This window comes from Vicia villosa, linkage group LG4 (assembly GCF_029867415.1).
Source record: "Vicia villosa cultivar HV-30 ecotype Madison, WI linkage group LG4, Vvil1.0, whole genome shotgun sequence".
Classification (NCBI taxonomy): Eukaryota; Viridiplantae; Streptophyta; class Magnoliopsida; order Fabales; family Fabaceae; genus Vicia; species Vicia villosa.
Window position 1 is genome coordinate 191426783 of NC_081183.1, and position 20880 is coordinate 191447662.

The 20880-nt window shown below is 30.8% G+C and overlaps 1 protein-coding gene across 1 annotated transcript; it reads left to right on the forward strand.

Moving 5' to 3' along the window:
- The first annotated feature begins 7502 nt into the window (after nt 1–7502).
- On the forward strand, nt 7503–8399 carry LOC131598593 (uncharacterized). The gene has a single exon (XM_058871176.1). It carries the CDS (start codon nt 7503–7505, stop codon nt 8397–8399), a length of 897 nt encoding a protein of 298 aa, XP_058727159.1.
- Nucleotides 8400–20880: the final 12481 nt, after the last annotated feature.

Consider the following 20880-nt stretch of genomic DNA (forward strand, 5'->3'; position numbering starts at 1 on the left):
TTGATACATAACAAGTACTACAACTTTTCATCATGCCTAAAGTCCATTTTTTTTCAAACTTATTACAATAATTTTCATGAATATCTCGTTGACTATCATTCATCATAGAAGTGTCTTTCGAGAGTAATTGCATTGCCTTAAACTCCATCTTGTCCTCCTTACATTGAGCTAGTCTTTCCATTGCTGCTAATCTTTTATTCCATGTATCTTGCACAATATTAGAAGGTGATTCAAATGCATTTTCCTTTGCCTTACTCTTTCTTTTTGCTTCTTGTTGTCCCATTGGACGCTCTATTGGTGATGATGAGTCAAACTCATAACTTGAAGGTGTCGCGAGGTTAGACGATGATGACTGTGCCCCATTAGCAAATTTCTTTGTTCTTTTTGAAGAATTTTCGGTCGATGCTCCCACCCATTTAGGTTCATCCTTTAACAATTGCCATACGTACTCAAGATTGAATGGTGTACCTTCATCCTGAGTAAAAAAAACATACGCAACAACTAAAATATCTTTCTCCGATGTCCCACTTTTCTTTCCATTAATAGCTTATTTGTAACACCCAACAAATTTTTGAACCAAGCCATTTATTCGATGCCATTGAGATTTTAACTACCCACGTAGCTTTTCCTGCGATTGCCCACGATACTCGTTATAATTGGTAGTGATTCTTAACCAAAAACTCTCAGATTTTTGATCAACTCCCACAATTGAATCCTTTGAAACATTGAGCTATGATTGGATAGGAAGTATATCTTCATCCCTTGAAAATACCTCTCGAGCTTTTTTTTTTTTAAAATTAGATGACTTTCTTCTTTTTCAATACCGACTTAACTTTCGGACATAAACTTAATCAGTGTTTCCATTTCATGACGAAAAAATTCCATAGACGGTTGAACATAGGGCGGAGTTTGGTGACGGAAAAAATGCGGTGGAGTGTTTTCGATTGATGACGGAAAAAACAGTGGAGTTTGTTGGCATCGATTGGAATTGAGAATTTCGAGGATTAGGATTTTGATAATTTTGCATGAAATTTAACATGGATTATTGATAATTATATTGATTAGGATCCATTTGGCCTAAACAATATTAATTTTGAAGTAAAAAGATGAAAATTTGGTTAAAATATATTGTCAAATGAAGGCTAATGAGAATAAATTGTAAGAGAAAAATTTAAAAATTTAGAGTAAAGTGATGAAATTTTGAGAGAGAAATTGAAAACTTAAGAGAAAATAAAAGAGTGAAAGAAAATTTGGGTATAAATTTTTTCAAATAGGGTGTATTTATAATTAACTAAAAGTGTTAAAAAAAGAAAAAAAAAAGAGACGTTGCATTTAATTTTTGAGTTATATTAATATTTTATTCCAATGAGTCGTTGCATTGCAGTGCAACAGTTGGACAGCTTGGCATACTCCAACGGCACAAAAATGGAATGCAACGTCTGCCAGCATGGAACATCTACGAAACATCCACTGCTGGAGGTACTCAAATAAATAATGGCGGGAATGTCAAAAATCTTGCTGCTCTGATGTGGCGTTTGAGAGTAACACCCCTATCTTACGAATCAGCTTTGTAGAATTGAAATATTTAAAATCTAATTCTAATATAGTATTAAAGTCTATCGACTCATATAATTCTAAAGTCTAATATAGAATTGCAGTTGCAATTTATCTGATAAAAACTGATATGATATGATCGATTCATCGATAAAACCATTGAAATGATGAATTTCTTGAACTTAATGGTTGATCTTTTAAGTTTATTTTTTTAATTGAATTTTTTTAAAATTTTATTATTTGGTAATTATTGTTATTTGATAACTATTTTTTTTAAATATTAGAGAAAATCTCAATCCACCTCTTAATCTCTTAGCCATCGGGCGAAATTCCAATTATGCCCTCTGCTTCCGTAGATGCATATTCGGAAGCACTTTTTTTTTAAAATTTGTTTTTTTCGCAGGTGTATCTACGGAAGCATTTTAAACTAGTGTATTTTGGAAAAAAAATACACATAAATCCAGTTCAGGGATTGTTCCATAGGGGCATCTACGAAATGACTTAGCGCTAGAATATTTCGTAGATGTACATACAGAGGCATCTGATATAGTTTGAACCAGCTTGATCACTCCCCCATTATTACATTTCTTCCTTAAACTCTACTCTCTACAACCAAAAAATTCTACATCATTAATATCATTTTCCACTCCAAAACTCAAACTTTTTGGTGCAACAAATCAAAGGGAGCAAGAGGAGACTGAATTTTAGGTAAATAGTCATCTTTATCCATTACATTGCTCACATTATGCATCAATTTTTTGTCAAAAAAAGTTATGTTGCTTCCGTAGGTACATCTACGGAACGTGTTGAAGATGAATACGTTCTGGAGGTGCATCAACGGAACGTGTCTGTATTGTTTTTTCAGCAGTGTTGTAATTTTATGTTATTTCTGTTATTGGTTACAAATAGGTATGGTGCACCCCGATAATATCTCAAGAGAATTAGTTCCTTTAGTCAATGTTTCTTCAAATGTTGAAGGGGTAGTTGTAAAGGTGGTAGATGTCGGCGGTGACTTTAATAACTTTTAAGAGTTTGATGATCGGGAAAGCATGCTCACATGGATTCGTAGGAATACAACTAACATTGGTTTTGTTGCGGTAATAGGAAGATCGGATAATGGTACGACAAGAAGAAACGCTTTCGTAACAATGTTGTGCGAAAGAAGCGGGAAATACCATCCTCCTCTAAGGAAGTTTAAAAGAGACGACACAGGTACTAGAAAATGCTAGTGCCCTTTAAAAATCCGTGGTTACATGGTGGCTAGCAAGAAGTGGAGATTTAGTGTCATTTGTGGTTTGCATAACCATGACGTGTGGGGAAAATTACAAGGTCGTCCTAGTAGGTACATCGACGGAAGCAAAATATATAACATCCTTCAGTGGATATACCTACGGAACGTTCTATTACAAAGAATGTGTTGTCCATATTCACCTAGGTCTTTTATAAATTTGGGATTTCTAATGTTCTATTTCACACCAAACAAAAAAATGTCTCAATATGAGTACAACATTCGTTGGCATGTTGCAAGTGTTTTCTACTCTGACGGTAAAACACGTGGGCGGACGATCAAAGTGCAAGAATACACCTCGCTCAAAGATATCATCGAAGAAATCCAATACCGCCTACCTTACAGTGACAAACGGAAGTGTGTGAAGCTCGAGTATCAGTCACCTTCATTTGACGACGGAGGAAACGTCTTTTACAACAACTTTGAGCTTAAAAACTGAACGAATGTTTTGGAGATGTGGAGAATGTATGATGGTTTCGAAAAGAAAATCCCACTCGAGTTCGTAGAAACGATCCAAAGAACGGTCGAGCAAATCTTAGAGATGTGCAAGCGTCCACCGGGCTATTGATATATAATATTTGATTTTCTGTTGGAATTTTCGATGTAATGTTGATCGATTTTAATCAATGAATGTTGTTTTTCTCGTTACAAATGTTGTTTTTCTGGTTTATTGGTTATGGATTTATCCGTAGATGTACAGACAGAGTTTTCCGTATGTGCATCTACGGAATGTTTTTACGCAAATGTAAAAAAAAAAGTTCTGGAGGTACATCTACGAAAATATAGGAACAATTTTTGAAGCACATATGATGGATAAAAGATTTGAGGTATGGAGTTAGAATTTTTCAAATATTATATTAGATCAATTAAATTTAAATGAGACCAAGAGAAAAACAATGATGGAGAAGAAAGTTTTTTTAGAGAAAAACGTAGAAGCTCAAGATGGATATCAAGAGTATGATAATTTAACACTTTTGACGTAAATAATTTATGAATTATTGTATTGCTATAACACATTTGAGTTTGCAAGTTCCTTTGTCAATAATTAAATTAGTGCATGCACCAAACATCATAAATCAATGTTGAGTGTTTTAATCATCGATGCTAGTAGGTTGGAGAGGGGAAAAAACACTTGTGCTAGCTAGTAGGTTGGTGAGGAAAAAACATTTGCACATGAGGATTTTGTCTTGTTTGTAGAATCATAGCTGATGAGTCCGTCCATCGGTATAATTCATTCTGTATAGACACTTAAATATGACTACTATATTGAGTACAAATTGCCTCACATAAAAAATAGGTGGGGTAGAATATTTTTTTTTATCATCACAACAAAATATATACTAGTTGCATAATATAACATAACATTGTAAGAACCACTTAACTATAATGTATGAAAATTAATATCAATTGTATAAAAAATAACTATTAGTAATGCCTTAAAAAAAGTACCTTTTTCTAAATTTATAAACGAAGATCAGAAACTCCAATTGTAAGTTGCTCTAACACTGAATTTAATAGGGAGGACGTCTTATTATTGAGTGGAGGTCAAAACAAATTTATTAGGAGTGATAAACGAGTAAGTCCGTCCCGCAAAAGCTCGCAAGAAAATGTGGCAGGGTGGTCATAGTTAAGGATGTGGGCATAAAATCTTGGACCGCCCTGAAAAAAGTGAAGGCGGGGCGGACTAAATCCGCGGGTACTACACTTTTTAAGCCTAAAAATATAAAATTTTATGTTAATGTTCATGCCTGCAAAAGCTCGTATAATAAATGAGGCGGGACGGGACGGTCACACTAGAGGATGATAACCTTAAACCTTGATCCGTCCTGCACAAAAATGTGGGCAAAACAGACATGTCCAATGGACCGGACCCATTTTGCCACCCCACTTCTTTCATGTCTATGTCTAGTTCATCTTAATTTTTAATTCAAAACGTACATAAGGCATAAAGCCAATCAACCATATAATTAATGATCATTAATTTGATGATGATACATAATTGAATTGCTTTTTCATATTGATGCATTAATGCAGATAAGGAGAAGTGGACTTTTATTTTTGTAAAGGTATAAATTATAAAACTATGACTTTGAGTGGTATTATATTTTGTAAGATGGTGAAGTATCTTAATTGCTTGGTCAATAAGAAATTCTTCTTTCCTTTTCTTTAATTCAAGATAAGTTAAAGATCGATATATTTTCTTCTAAGTGGACCATATGTGATGATGTGATATTGATAATTTTAAACTGAAGTGTTCTTAAAAAATAATCATAATAATTATCCTCTATTATTTTTATTTTATTTTTATATGCATAAAAAATTGTTTAAAAAATGATTAAATATGTTAATAATCTTCCTAAATATCCTAATTTTTATTTTTATTTTAAACTCTTCCGTTTTTTTTTTCTATGCAATTAAGTGTTAGTAAAAGAAGCTGATAAGAAATGACTTTTTTTCTTATAAGTTGAATGATTATTAGATGATTAGGACATGTTTTTATTACAACATAAAAATGGAATTAAAAACATAATTTAAATTTGAAAAAAATATTCATATTCAATAGCAATGATGCTGATGTGGCAATTAAAAATAAAAAAATTCAGAATGTATTTGTTTCAAAGATTGGAAATATATTTTCAGAAATGTGACATTGGAAATGCAACAATTTCGTGATTGTTTCAAGTTTATAAAAAATGTTTTCAAACACTTTTTACTTTCACAAATGATGTTACATATGAATTTTTTCAAATTTATTCTCATGCTTTGAAGGTCGAAATCCAATATTCCCCGAAGAATAATGCTCAATTAACTACGACTTTCCACTAATACTTACATTTTTAATTTTTTTTTATATATTTTAAATTAAATAAAATTTGTAACATTCATGAAATACATATTTTTTTGCCAAACACATAGATATAAATATTATTTCTAAAAATAATAATTCTGAAAATATAATTTTAAAGAAAATTATTTTTTAACTTGAAACAAACACACTCTTAAATATTTAATTATTACTATTATTATTAACTATTAATATAGAATACAAATTTAATCTTTAATTTATGATATTCAATCACTAAATTTTATATTTTATTCTTAATTTCTTCATCACCTCCTATATTCATTACTCAAATCCAAATTTTCATCAAACATAAAATCAAACTAATCACTCATAATATATAATAATATAGAAAGAGAAGTAACTTCGAATCAATAAATATGTTTTTAAAGTGTATTTGGATGATGTATTTTAATGAAGAAATATATTCTAGTCAAATGTCTAAATGACTAAGTTCAAATCAATCTTAAATTCATTCCTTTTGATTTAAGGCATAAAATTAGTTCACGCATTAATAGTAAGGTACAATATATAATATCCACTTTTCACTATAATCATCTTGATTCATTTGGGTGTTAGAGTCCTAACTATGCTGATCCATTTCGCACAGTCGTAAAGGAAATCAGAGTCACTATTTTTTAATAGAATAAAATGTAATCTTTTGAGTTAATTTAAAATGATTTAGATAAAATTCATTGTTTAGATAAAATAAAAGAATTGTTAAAATATATAAATCTATGAAATATTTTGTACAATTTAAGTTTAATGATTACTAAATGATACATAAAATCAAAGAATTTAAAATTCTTTTTATATTTCATAGAATATAACGTTAAACTGAATACTGCAAGTTTTTTTAAAAAATGAAAATACACAATACTAGGGGGACATTAACCAAACCTAGTGAAATTACGAAATTAATATAAAGAGGATATACACACAACTCAAATACAACAAAAATGATCTAATAAATCAAAGCAAAATACACAAGACAACCCGCACACGACACGAGACCAAATAGTAAAAAAAGTTGTGTGTGAGCTTCACTTCTCAAGACGAATGAATTAATCGCCAACACAGCGTGATTAACTAAACAACGACCCATGCGATAAAACACAATAAACAATACTACTCTTTCGAGCCAAATATTCCAATATCAAACAAATAGTACGATACGAATATCAGATCAGTTTGACTTAAATTATGATGACTGATACAAATATTAAGCCAGCAACATCGAGGCTAGAGGGGGTTAAGTGTGTTGCAGCCAAAGGGGCGTCACGACACCGAGGCCGGAGGCTACATCAATGAGGTGGTTGTTTGGATCTAAGGAGGAACAGGAAAGAGTCAGTCGAATTATTTCAATTGAATTATTTAAATTGCTTAAAATTTAAATTTCTTAAAATTTTATAATTACCTCATTCAAACACATTCTTAAAATTTTAGACCTTGCAAAAATTTAACATAAATTTAAAAAGTTATTTTGCAAAAAATACTAAGATTACAAAAACTTAAAATGAATTTAGAAAGTTTTTTTTTTTGCAAAGAATACTAAGATGAAAATTGAAAATTTACTTTCAATTCTAAAATTATTTTAATTATTTCGGACTCTAACTAGATTTTTTAAAGGTTGTATGTTGAAAAAAAATAAACAATGTCTATAAATGTAGGTGCAAGTAACAACTCCCTTGAAAATTCCATATCATTGGGCCATAGTCTACACCAGAAAGCCCAAATTATCATCCGTAACAACAAAAATAATCTCCTATCGCGTTAAAAAAGCGATTCTTCTTGAGTGCTACAAAGAGAACTAGAAGCATGCATTCTCTGTTTTTCCACAACGCAAACGCAACAACACTACACACTCTCCACTTTCCCTTCAACTTATCTTCTTCACTTCTTTTCCCAAACAATCACAATCTATCCTCAAAACCCCGTTTCCAACGCTCCATCAAAACCAACGCCAAACAAGTCACTAACAAAAAGGTTATAATCCTATGGGACCTCGACAACAAACCTCCACGTGGACCTCCATACGCCGCCGCACTCTCTCTCAAAACCCTCGCCGAACGCTTCGCCGACGACGTTTCAATCTCCGCTCACACCAAACGACACTCCTTCTTCAACCTCCCTCAATGGAACCCCGACCAAAACCCTAACCCTAATTGCATACTCTGCCATGTATGCGGTCACGAATGCAAATCCATTTCCGATCTCAAAATCCATTTCAGGAAAATTCACCTATACCAGCGCGAGAAGTTGCGTAAAAAATTGGGATCGATTAAGTTGAGTCGGTCGAAGGTCGGGTTTATTCGGAGGATACATACGTATAATGAAGCTGCGGGGAATGATGTTGCGCCTAGGGTTGAATTTGGATTGGGTTCGGAGTTGCGGCGGGCGGGGGTTTTTGTTAAAGTTGTGAAGTATGGTGAGAAGGGGAATGCGGCTGATTTGTGGTTGAAGAGGGAGATGATGAGTGGGGAGATTGGTTGGTTGGTTTTGGTTTCGGATGATAAGGAATTTTCGGAGATGTTGAGGAAGGTTAGGGAGGTGGATTTGAAGACAGTTGTTGTTGGGGATTATTGGGATAGAGATTTGGGGAAGAATGCTGATTTGTGGCTTCCTTGGATTGTTGTTGAGAATGGGAATGTTGAGGGAATGGATGTAATGGGAAGAGGAACAATAACAGAGGATTTGGATGATGAATTGGTATAGGATTCCGAGTATAGGATTCAGAGTTTAGGGTTCAGAGTTTAGGGTTCAGGGTTCAAAGCTTTAAGGTTTAGGGTTCAACAGCGGCAATAGAGGTGCTAGAATGATATTGTATTGTAGAATTTGAAACAAATAACTATTGTTATGCGATGAATTATGTCAAATTGAAACGGTAGAGTAATGAAGCATTACAGAATTTAAATAAATTGTTGTGTTTTCTCTGAGCCGCAATTGGAAATGCTGATTCAAATGAAGTTAGATTGGGTTGAGGTTTAAGAATGGATAGTGAAATTGAGTTGAGTGAAGTTGAATTGAGGATAGTGTTATACTGTTATCATGTTATGTGTAGCTGTGTTCTACGTTGCAGTGCTTTATTTGAGGAATGAAGTATGCTGGATGCTGTTTTTTCGTTACGATGTATTGTTGAAGGTTTAGGCTTGTGATGGTATGTTTCTGCCCTGAACCTTTTCATTTTTTTTTTATACTTTTGGTATATAAATTTGTATGTAAATGCGAGTAGTTATGGTTCTAGTCTATGAAACCATGTTACATAGATAAAAGGTGTAGGTGGCCCGAGAAGTGACAATTTTGAAATAAAATGCAATACTAGTATGTGTGTTGTAATTCTGAATGGTTCATATATTGGTTATATTTGTTGAAGATTAGGAGAGTCAAAGTTAGATCTTGTTTGAATATAACAACATTAAGTTTGTTGAATTGAAGATGGACAATGAGAATAGATTTAAGGTGAAGAAGTCAAGATGTCAAAACACTGTTGGTCTTGTCTAAATACATTAGTTAGTTATTCGGTGTATCTAACAAAAATACATTAGCAGTTCACAGAATTGGCCTCCATTTTCAAATTCTTTCCCTTGAGGCAGGGCAAAAACTTTACACCAATAATTATTCATCTGTTTTAATTTTTACACCCTATTTTTACTAATTTGCCCCTAATTGAAAAAATCAACTATTAAATTGGGAAAGTACAAAGAAATTAGGGGTTGAGTCCAGGTGCCTGCCTGGTCTAGCTGGGCCTTGGTTCCGCCCTGCTTGAGGTCTCTTTCTATATGTTTTTGTTTTTGTTTATTTACAAAAGAAAGTAAGGATATATATTATAAGACCGGATAATCATCCAAATATATTATTTTCATTTGTCAACTATATTACTAAAATGAATAGTTTTCAAAGTTGATAATGATGTTTTTAAAAGATTTGTTATTTGAGTATTAAAACAAATTAAACACCAACTAATAATAGATCAATGCAATATATTATACTAGTTAAGTAAATAAATGTTAAAAAACTAATAAAAATGTATTAAAATATATACAAGCAATTTGACTTTGAAAGATTCATTCAAAAATTGATGTATTGAGCGTTTTTTATTTTTATTTTTAAAATATTGAAATGCATTTCGTAATATTCTAGCTTTTGGTCTTTTTAGTTCGATTTATATTTTTATTTGAATTTGAAAATTCTTAAACTTGATGATTAGCACAAGACATGTACTTGTTGTTAGATTAAATCAATGCAATATATTATACTACTTAAGTAAATAAATGTTAAAAAACTAATGAAAAAAAAGTATGTGTTAAAATATGTACATGCAATTTGATTTTGAAAGATTAAATTTCAAAATTTGATGTATTGAGTTTTTTTTTTTAATTTTTAAAATATTGAAATGCATTTAGTAATATTCATGCTTTTGTCTCTTTAGATTGAGTTATGATTTTTATTTTAATTGGTTTGAATTTGAAAAAAATATTTTCTTCTCTAGTTTCTCATCTCTTATGTTCTTTCTTTTTCATCTTATTAATTTATTTTATTATTCTCTTTTTTAATTACGTTTTTAATGCACATTTTCGTCTCTAATTTCTTATCTCTTTTGCTTTTTTTTTTTTTTTTTTTATCTTTTCTAATATTTCATCTTCGTCTTTTCTATTTTATTGTAATGTTTTTTATATTGTTAAGTCTTTATGATTTCAAATAAGTTTTCCAAACATGGTTTTTAGAAATTATCTAATGTGATTATATTATTTGAATTCTAGTGACCATGATTCTATTTTGTTTCTCAAATCAACTATTAAAGTATATTTGGAACTTGTATTCACATTCTTCTTCCTTATAATTTTTTTTTATGATAATTCATCTAAGAATAGTATAGTCTATTTTTTTTTCAATGTATTATCTTTTGTAATTAAGTATTCACAACTTTTGCTATTTTCATGGGATATTTCTCATCTATAATCTATAATATAAGAGAATTAATGGTTGTGGAAAAGTCTAAAATACCCTTATTTGATTTTTTGCCACCACATTAAAATTGTGGTTTTTTGGTCTTTGTACTATAAAGTTCTTAATTTTATTATTAAAATAATACAACTCTTATATTTTATCAAACTTATCAAATCTCTCTCTATTCTCTATTTTTTTCTCTTTCATCACTTTCTCACTTCTTTCTTCCAAAAAAAAATCTATCAATCTATAATATAAGAAAATTAATGGTTGTGGAAAAGTCCAAAAACCCTTATTTGATTTTTTGCCACCACATTAAAATTGTGGTTTTTTGGTCTTTGTACCATAAAGTTCTTAATTTTATTATTAAAATAATACAACTTTTATATTTTATCAAACTTATCAAATCTCTCTTTATTCTCTATTTTTTTCTCTTTCATCACTTTCTCACTTCTTTCTTCCAAAAAAAATTGATCAATCTATAATATAAGAAAATTAATGGTTGTGGAAAAGTCCAAAATACCCTTATTTATTTTTTTGCCACCACATTAAAATTGTGGTTTTTTGGTCTTTGTACCATAAAGTTCTTAATTTTATTATTACGAAAAATGTTATTTATGATCCAAATATTTTTTATTAAAAAATGGAATAGGCCAAAAAATCTATTATTGATCTAAATATTTTTATATACGAAAATTTGATATTGATCCAATTATTTTTGTAAATGACACAAACAAAAATAATATTTGTATATGGAAAAAATCTATTATTTACGAAAAATGGCATTTATGATCCAAATATTTTTATTCCAAAATGGTATACGGGAAAATAATCTACTATTGATCTAAATATTTTTATATACCAAATTTACTATTGATCCAAATATTTTTGTAAATGATACCTAAACAAAAATGAGGTCTGTATACGGGAAAAAAAATCTATTATTAATCTAAATATTTTTATATAAGAGAAATGGTATTCATGTTCAAATATTGTTGATCCAAAAATGGTATACGGAAAAAAAATTATTATTGATCTAATTATTTTTTATACAAAAATTTAATATTGATCCAAATATTTTTGTAAATTATATCTAAATAGAAATAATATTTGTATTATTATTTACGAAAAATGTTATTTATGATCCAAATATTTTTTATTCAAAAATGATAGACGGGAAAAAATCTACTATTGATGTAAATAATTTTATATACGAAATTTACTATTGATCCAAATATTTTTGTAAATGATACCTATACAAAAATGAAGTTTGTATACGGGAAAAAATCTATCATTAACCTAAATATTTTGGCAGAAATGATATTTATAATCAAATATTTTTTATCCAAAAATGGTATATGGGAAAAAATATATTATTAATCTAAATATTTTAATATACGAAAATTTAATATTGATCGAAATATTTTTGTAAATGATACCTAAACAAAATTAATATTTGTATACGGAAAAAAAAATCTATTATTTATGAAAAATGGTATTTATGACCCAAATATTTTTTATTTAAAAATGGTATACGAGAAAAAATTTATTATTGATCTAAATATTTTTATATACGAAATTTACTATTGATCCAAATATTTTTGTAAATGATACCTAAACAAAAATGAAGTCTTCATACGGGAAAAAAATCTATTATTAATTTAAATATTTTTATGTATGAGAAATGATATTTATGATTAAATATTTTTAAACCAAAAATGGTATACGGGAAAAATTTTATTATTGATCTAAATATTTTTATATATGAAATAATTAATTATTTATTTAATTTTTTTAAAACATTTTTATTTAAAATAAATAATGTATCCAAATTCGCGTAACCGAACAGAACCCGTGCATATGCACGGGTTTGTTACCGGTTCTTTATAAATATCTCTCTTGTTAACAATGATACCTTAATTTTACCATGTTACCTCTTAATTATACAACTGTATTTTGAAATCAATGGTAGTAGTAGTACATGAAAAAACCAAATTTTAAACTTTTGTTATTTCGTGAGTGCAACATGATGTTAGCTAGATAACAACAGTGGACATAATGGACTACCGACTGATACCGTCAATGCTGGAAATTAAGTGGAGCCTGCCTCCAACATTAGCTAATTTGGATGATTCTTCTTTTGTTTTCAGTGGTAAACTGAATTGGATTCATTTCATCAATTAAATTTTTTTGTACTCCGCCTTGTTAAAATATAAAACTTAAGTTGGGTGAGATTGACAAACAGTCTAATAAGATTGATCTACTGCCAAAAGGTTCAATCCTTAATTTTCTATGACTGCACACCGAAACAAATCCGTCAATCTATTACATTTCACGTTGGACTAATCAAGAGGAGTTTAAACTGCCCATCGCATATAACCTCGTTTACTCATCATGATAGGCAACGACTTTCAATTCTCACGAATTTCCACGATTAAATCCTTATGATTCTAAAAACACGAATCAGCTACCACAATTTTGCTCGAAAGAAGTTGACGATTTTTTATCTAACTATTGGAATCATCATGGTTTGGTCTACCTTAGGATCATCCTCTCACCTCAATGTATATACAATCGATGATGGACCATCTAGCAAGGGGAAAAAAGCAAAAAAATCCAACACGAGGCTCTTCAAGTTCACCAACAACGATTAGAAGTTAAAAAGAAGACACACATATCCAATGGTTCAGAGACATCATAAGGTGAACGAGTTTTCGAGTAGGACTCTTCCATTGGTCATAACTGTCGCTATAGCAAAACACTTTGTGTCAAGCATCCTTACTGACGAGAAGAGCTTTTGCAATGTCATATAAACCAACGTCTTCATGAATCTAGTGTTACACGATCGATACTTCATACCATATGAAGGAAGGAACCTTATGGTATTCAAACATTCCACCACTTGTCCTTGTGAAGTTGTGGAATTACCATTGTTTGTTAGAGGAGAGAAGGATGACATGAACATGAACATAGGCTTATAAAAAGATCTAACATGTTGAAAAATCTCTCACAGAGTGTGAGGGGGCTAGTTGTAACCTTGGTTAGAAAGGGAAACTAAGATATATTTTTATGTTCATTTAATTTTCTGCACTTTTATTTTTCTGCATTATCATAAGTACATGTTTCCAAAAAAATTAAAAGAACCATAACATCTCTAAAATAACGAGAAATATTCGTAAAACTTAATTCACCCCTCTTAGGTTGCATAACTTCAAGACAACCAATGATCCCAAAGCCTCAATAATCGCATCGTCATTTCTAACTAGAGCCATTTCTCTACACACCAACAAACAACCATTAGGAGAAACATGCATTGATAGTGTTCATACACATGTCGCATACTAGGGAATAGACAGAATCACAACAACCTGACCAAATGGACCGACCTACTCTGATACACTATGTAACATCCTAAAACCCCTGACTCCTAGTTTAAAGAATAAACAAACATTTAGGATGCTTATCAATAGAACACGCATATTTTCAATTAATTTTAATACTCGTAGCGGAATTTAATTAAACAACATAAACCTCCATTATATCGTCAATTGAAGTATTTAAAGATATTAACAGAACTCAAACATCTACTTAACAAAATCAAACGATCAATCTGTATCTCTGTGTTATAGATCAGAGCAACGAAACTAAAAATGCACAGAAAGATAAACGAGTGAAGTAAGGTCTCTATGCCTTCTTTCAACTCACAAGAGCTACTACTCTTGTTCCTGAGTATCTATACACATTGTACATCACCACACAAACAAAACAACACATAAGTGAGAATACGCTCAAATATGTTAAAGATGCACATGATCAGGAAGGGTAGCATAAACAACAACAATAACAATCATGAACCACATAATTTACTCACACGAGAATCATCAAATCATAATGCAAATATGTATGCAATGTGACAACACCTCGACTCTATATGCATGTGGTACCAATCTAGACATCAAAGTTATATTATCGATATTGTCCATTAAACGACTGTCCCTCTTTGAATCGGGTCCCTCTTCGAACCCGAAACTCATCATTAATACCCTCTTCAAAATCAGAAACTCGTAATGTCATCACAATGAAACATATGATGCAATGATAATGCAATAACAACATTTATGATGAAACATCAACCAATGGTCCCGCTTCGAATCATAAACAACACACCTTAACAACTCACCATTTCATGGACTCATCTCCATGAAAATCAACATACATTATCATCATAAAATAATTTACAACATAGCAACATATCACACATATGCATACACTTATATCTCACCACAACATATAATCACATGATCATTCATTAAGCTCATCAATCTCTAAGACATCATCATAACCATTATTCTCCTTTTCATTACCATTAATCATACATACAATATTAACCTCCTAAGGTATCACCATGGGATAGTAATACGCGTTAGCTTTCCAACGCTATAAACTGTACCTCAATTGGAGTCACGGAGCCTAAGTTATAGTCAAAACAACAAGTGAACCAACCAATGCTACAACAGACCAATCAATTTTCACAGAGGACCAATCGATTTCCCTCAATTACGTAACTCTATTTTTTCATATTTCTAAAGGAACCAATAGATTACATTAGGAGGCTAATCGATTGTTCCTTTGTTCGTGTCCAAATTTTTTTTTTATAAATGAACCAAACGATTACATACTTGGACCAGTCGATTTGTTTAAGCTTCCATTCTAAATTTTTTGCTGTTTTCAAAGGAACCAATTGGTTACTTCTAAGGACCATCAATTGCTCACTATAAATTTTCTAAAAATCTCATGTTTCAACAATTTTAATCACTTTTAAATTCCACCCAGACATGCCCTGACATACCTAAACAACTTATTTCAACAATCTAACGTTACTTAAAGTCATTAAAATCACTTAAAATTAAATAACACATACTATGACTAAAATCAATTTATTTCCTTATTTTTCAATTATTTAACTATTATTCTATTAAATAATTCAAATAAAATTATATTGAATCCCAACAAATAACTTAAAATCACATAACACATACTATGACGTAAATAATTAAATCACCCAATCAGTTAATATAAAATAATTTTAACTCGATTAAAATATAAATACGAGAAACAGGTTGTTACAATGTCGGCCTGGGCTACAACATCGACGTTGTTCAAGATAGAAGGAGTCTAAACTATCTGGTGGCCACCCAATGGCATCTATTAGCATTGGCTGACTCTATTAATCGAAGACCCTTGTGGGCTAATACGTTAGCTCTATGATGATCACCAGGACTGACCCAGGACACGACATCATGCTGCCCTTAGCACTCCATATGACGAGTAATTTCATCATTACTAGGGTCATAACCAGTGGACTCCCGATATGTTCTTACAAAGCGATTGGCGCATTCTGTTCTTTGACGGGAAACCTCTATTAATCCCTCGATCAAGATGGGAGGATGCATATGTCTCTTAAAAAGGTTTTCACCCCTGTTGAATTGTGCCAGAAATAGATTCTCTGAAGTACTCCTAGAAAGACCACCGTGTGAAATAGAATCTCTAGATGACCTTTCCATTTTTGAATCATTACCCAAAAGGATGACTCCTAATTCAAAATCCCTAGTGACAAAGGGGAAGGAATACGATTCAGACTCAATTCCCATTTTTGAAGATGAAGAAACACTTCCCTCCGAATCACTTTCGATAAAAATAGGGTTACCACTCTCCGTAATAAAAATACGATAGATACTTGAGAAAAAGATGAGGTGAAGAAGTGATACCTTGAAATATCTAGGTGAAAGCGCTGAAGCAAGAAAGAGGGCTGAAAAGTTGAAACTTTTATGATTTGAAATTATGAATGTGCAATAATAGTTAATCTTGAAGAAAGTTGCTCTTAGATAAGAGAGAAGGACTAAAAGAAACTTGGGAAACTGAGTTTACAAGATTGCTAAAAAGTTTCTATGATTTCTCTCCATTTTTATATAGACAAATGAAATCAAACGGATCAGATCGAAAGAAGTAAATAAGGGCAAATCAACGGCCAAATTTCATCTAGGGAAGACAACCGTACTCAAGTGTACCTGAGTACATAAAAGTTGCATCACGTCACACCATACCTTTTCAGGTCACACGTCAAAGAAAAACGACTAAACATTTCAATAATGGGATTGCATTTAATGCTTACATCCCCCATCACACGTTGGCAAAACTAAAGAAGCGCATGCCAGTTGACGCCTAGATAAACATCCTCAAAGATCAGCCACGACTACTGAAAGTCCCCCCGACATCAAACATGCTCGACGAGTCTTAGAGGCAACTGTTCCCTACCAGCCAAAGACTTAGGATCCACTGCGCCACGCCGGCCAAAGGCCTAATAACACGAGACTCATTATCCAACCTCCTTTGTCAGGCCCAAAGTATAAATACGTCCGTAAAGGATTTTCACATACATAGTCTCTAATATCCAATTTTACTACCGCTATCTTGAACCCTAAACTGACTTAGGTGTTGGAATTCTAACCATACAAGTACCCCCTAAGTCTATAGTATCGGAGATAGAAGATACTGATTAACCACATCGTACCAGGACTGATATATCTAATTCAATAAGCATCATGATTTCCACCTTCGATCCATAGTGTCGTCACGTTGTAATTCCTTGGAAGCTTCACTCTGCCAAAGTTTCCACAGTCATCATTATTTATGGTTTCGCAAGTGCGTTGGCAGCTTTGCTCCATCGTAGTTTCCGTAATCATTATTATTTATGCTTCAACAATGGAACAATTCCCTTAATATATCTTTATTATTCCTTAAGACCTAGGATACATCTCTCGGTTTATCATTTTCTTCCACTAATTGACTACTCATTTTCAACAGTTGTGCATAAGATAGCTTACGTAGAATAATATTTGCCTCGTAGGATGCCTTTAAGCATATTTCATCTTCTTGTTGGAAGAAAATTCTTTCATGTCTCTTCCCGAGGTTGATGTCTCTCCTTCTCTTCTTCGTTCGAGTATTGAATAAACTTCTTCTTGTTCTTTGTCGTTTCTTGAACTAGAGGTTCCTTCATTTAATGTTGAATCTCCCGAAGATTTTTCAACTACTAAGTATGTTCTTTCGAAGAATTCTACATGATTTGTATGATAGGAGTACGATGAAGTTGAAGATTCTTTAGTTTTTCTTTCTTAATCTTTAAGTAATTGAACTAGTTCTCTCAATTACTCTACAATTTCCTTCTTTCTTGATTTTTCGTGAAATTCATGTAGGCTCCCATCTTTTGATTTAAGAATTGGATTAAACTTCATATTCTTAATTCTTAGATATTTTGTAGTGATAAAATTTTCAACATAATTTTTAATAGTTCTTAACTTTGAAAAAATTTCAAGAATGGTATCTTCATCTTCATCGCCTCGATACTTGAAGAAACTCCATAGAACATTTCAAGAGTATCCCATGTTTTCTTAGAAATTTCACAACGAGGAATATAATAAAGTTTACTATCATCTAGAGAAATTGTTATAAAGTTTTTGGTTTTAAAATCTATCTCAAACTTTCTCTTTTACTCTTCGGTCCAAAGGGAATCATGTTAATCTACTAATTCATCATTTACATGATGAGTATGGATAAACAGACAATTTATTATTTTTTCCCATAATTCATAGATGATAATTTGAAGAAATATTATAATCCTAGCTTTCCAAACATCAAATATACTATTATTGGAAAGTGGTGGTGTGTTCAGAAAAGATCTGCTGTCGAAAGTTCCTTTAGCTTTGACAAACAATCCCCAAATTAAAGATTTTGCGGATTTAGCTTCTAACACAAATAAACAATCCTTATATGGATATAATGTTCAATCAAATTATAAATAAAAGTTCCTTTATGGACTTAAGAATCTATCCTTCCAGAATTACAACTTATCCTCAGTCACAAAAGAACTTCTCGAAAAAGTACTTTGGCTAAAATGTTAGTGAAAGAAAGTAAAAGAAAAGTTTTAGAGAGAGAGAGAGAGAGAGAGAGAGAGAGAGAGAGAGTGTGTGTAACAAGTGTGAAACACATTTTTGGATGATTTGAAATGAGGGAAGAGACCTCTATTTATAGGTTAAAGGTTGACTCAAAAAGGAAATTAATTTTAATGCATTTTAATACTTGCTAAGCAATTATCACCTAATGCCAATTGATTAAATACATAAAAAATAATCGATTATAAGTTCAAAAGGAAAGAAAAGATATCTAATTGTTGCACATCATTAAGATGATGTCCTAATTGATTAGATTTAAATTTTTAATTGAGCCAATCGATTAGGTTATGTGCTAATCAATTGGCAAAGACAAAAACATTGCCCAAAGCTATTCTAACAGCTTTCAACTCATCTGACATAACTTAAAAACATTTTTAAAGATATTTTCTAGAGAAAATTTGTTTGAAAGATGTTTTTGTGTGTGTGATTTATCCATGCACTTTTACGGAAACGTCCTTATGCTTTGCAAAGTATTCACTTAGACTAATCAATGTAGGTCTTTCTTGTACTTCAAGATTTTTTTGGATATTTTATTTTGTAGACACTTTCTTGAGTTTACTTGAGATGAGGTTTGAAATTGTATTCTATTTGATGGCCACCATCAGATAGTAAAGTCATTTAACCCTAATACTTTGGTTTTCATCTTTATTCGCTTAATCACTTATGCTTGACTTGTTAGTAAACATTAGTTGTCAACTTCACAAGTTGTTGTTCTGGTTAAAGTATATCACCTATAAAACAAGGTTTCACAAAAAGTCAATGTTTGAAATCAAGGAAGTAAATGAGGAGGAATTCAAGCACTTGATAAAGATTCCACCAAGATTTTGAAGTAAATCCAAGTTTAGAACCACTCCAAGGTGTGATACATTTGTGAACAATATGTTAGAGGTATACAACCCAATTTTTAAAGTCTAATATGTAACATTTATCAGGTAAAATATTAAAATGAAAAAAATGAAATTAAAGGACTTCGACCCTAATTAAATCTTAATGTTTTTATTAAAATATCTTATCAATTAACATTAGAACTTAGGATATGTTTGGATTGACGGTGGGTAGAATTGATTCTAGTAGAATTGAGTTTGGTATAATTGATTTTAGTATAATTGAGTTTAACAGAATTGATTTATATTTGAATAAATTTATATAAAAGTGAGTTGAACAATAAATTTTTGCGTAAAAATCACTCAGAATCAATTCTGGAGGCAGAAATTACAAATGATAGCTTCAAGTAGAATCAATTCTGGAGACATAATCAGTTCTATTTTTGATAAACCAAACACCTCAAAATCACTCAGAATCAATTCTACACCTCTAAAATTGATTTTAGAATTTTGAAAAATGAATCCAAACATGGTAATAATATTTAAATCTATTAATTATTCTTATTCTTATTATTATTATAAATAAAAGATTTAATTATTATTATTACTATTATTATTGCTACTATATAAGTTACTTTTTTTTGAAAAAATATTACACTCTCTGTCTCACAATAGATGTCTCTTTGAAATTTTCACACTTTTTAAGAAAATGATTAATTATGTTGATTTCGATGATAAAATGAGTCTCATTTACTAAAATAACCTTATTAATAATAAATAATATAATACTTAAATGAATTAAAATACAATAAATAAGAGTAAGTTAGTGAAAAGAAATAATAAATATCACATTGATATTCTAAATAAACAAATAATTAAAGACAAATAAAAATAGAAAAGATGACACTTATTATATAGCGGAGAGAATATATAAGCTATTTATAAAAGAAAGTGGAAAACAAGAAAGACTCACATTGAGTGTCCAAAAAATGGATTGCATTATGTCCATTACACGTGGGCTCTTGTTTTATTAGCGTGGACGGAACATCACCTTCTATTCTCATCCAAATCAAATCCAACCGTCCATTTACTCACCTCACCGACATCACTAACCATCCGATTTCATCCACCTCTCCATTCTTACACCCACCAATAACAACACAATCAAATTCCTAATTATTATTCCAAACCAAACTTACGTAACCAAAACTCATTTATTTTCTATAAATCTCATATTTGACTATAATTAATTGTTTGTCCTATAAAAAAATTAAACTAAACTCCTTTTAAGAAGAAAATTATATTATCCCATTAAATGAGCTTACTTGATAAAATTTTAGCTTTACAATTTGACAAAACATTATATTTATTATTTTAGACAAAAAATATAAATAATATATTAATATTTTTGTAGTA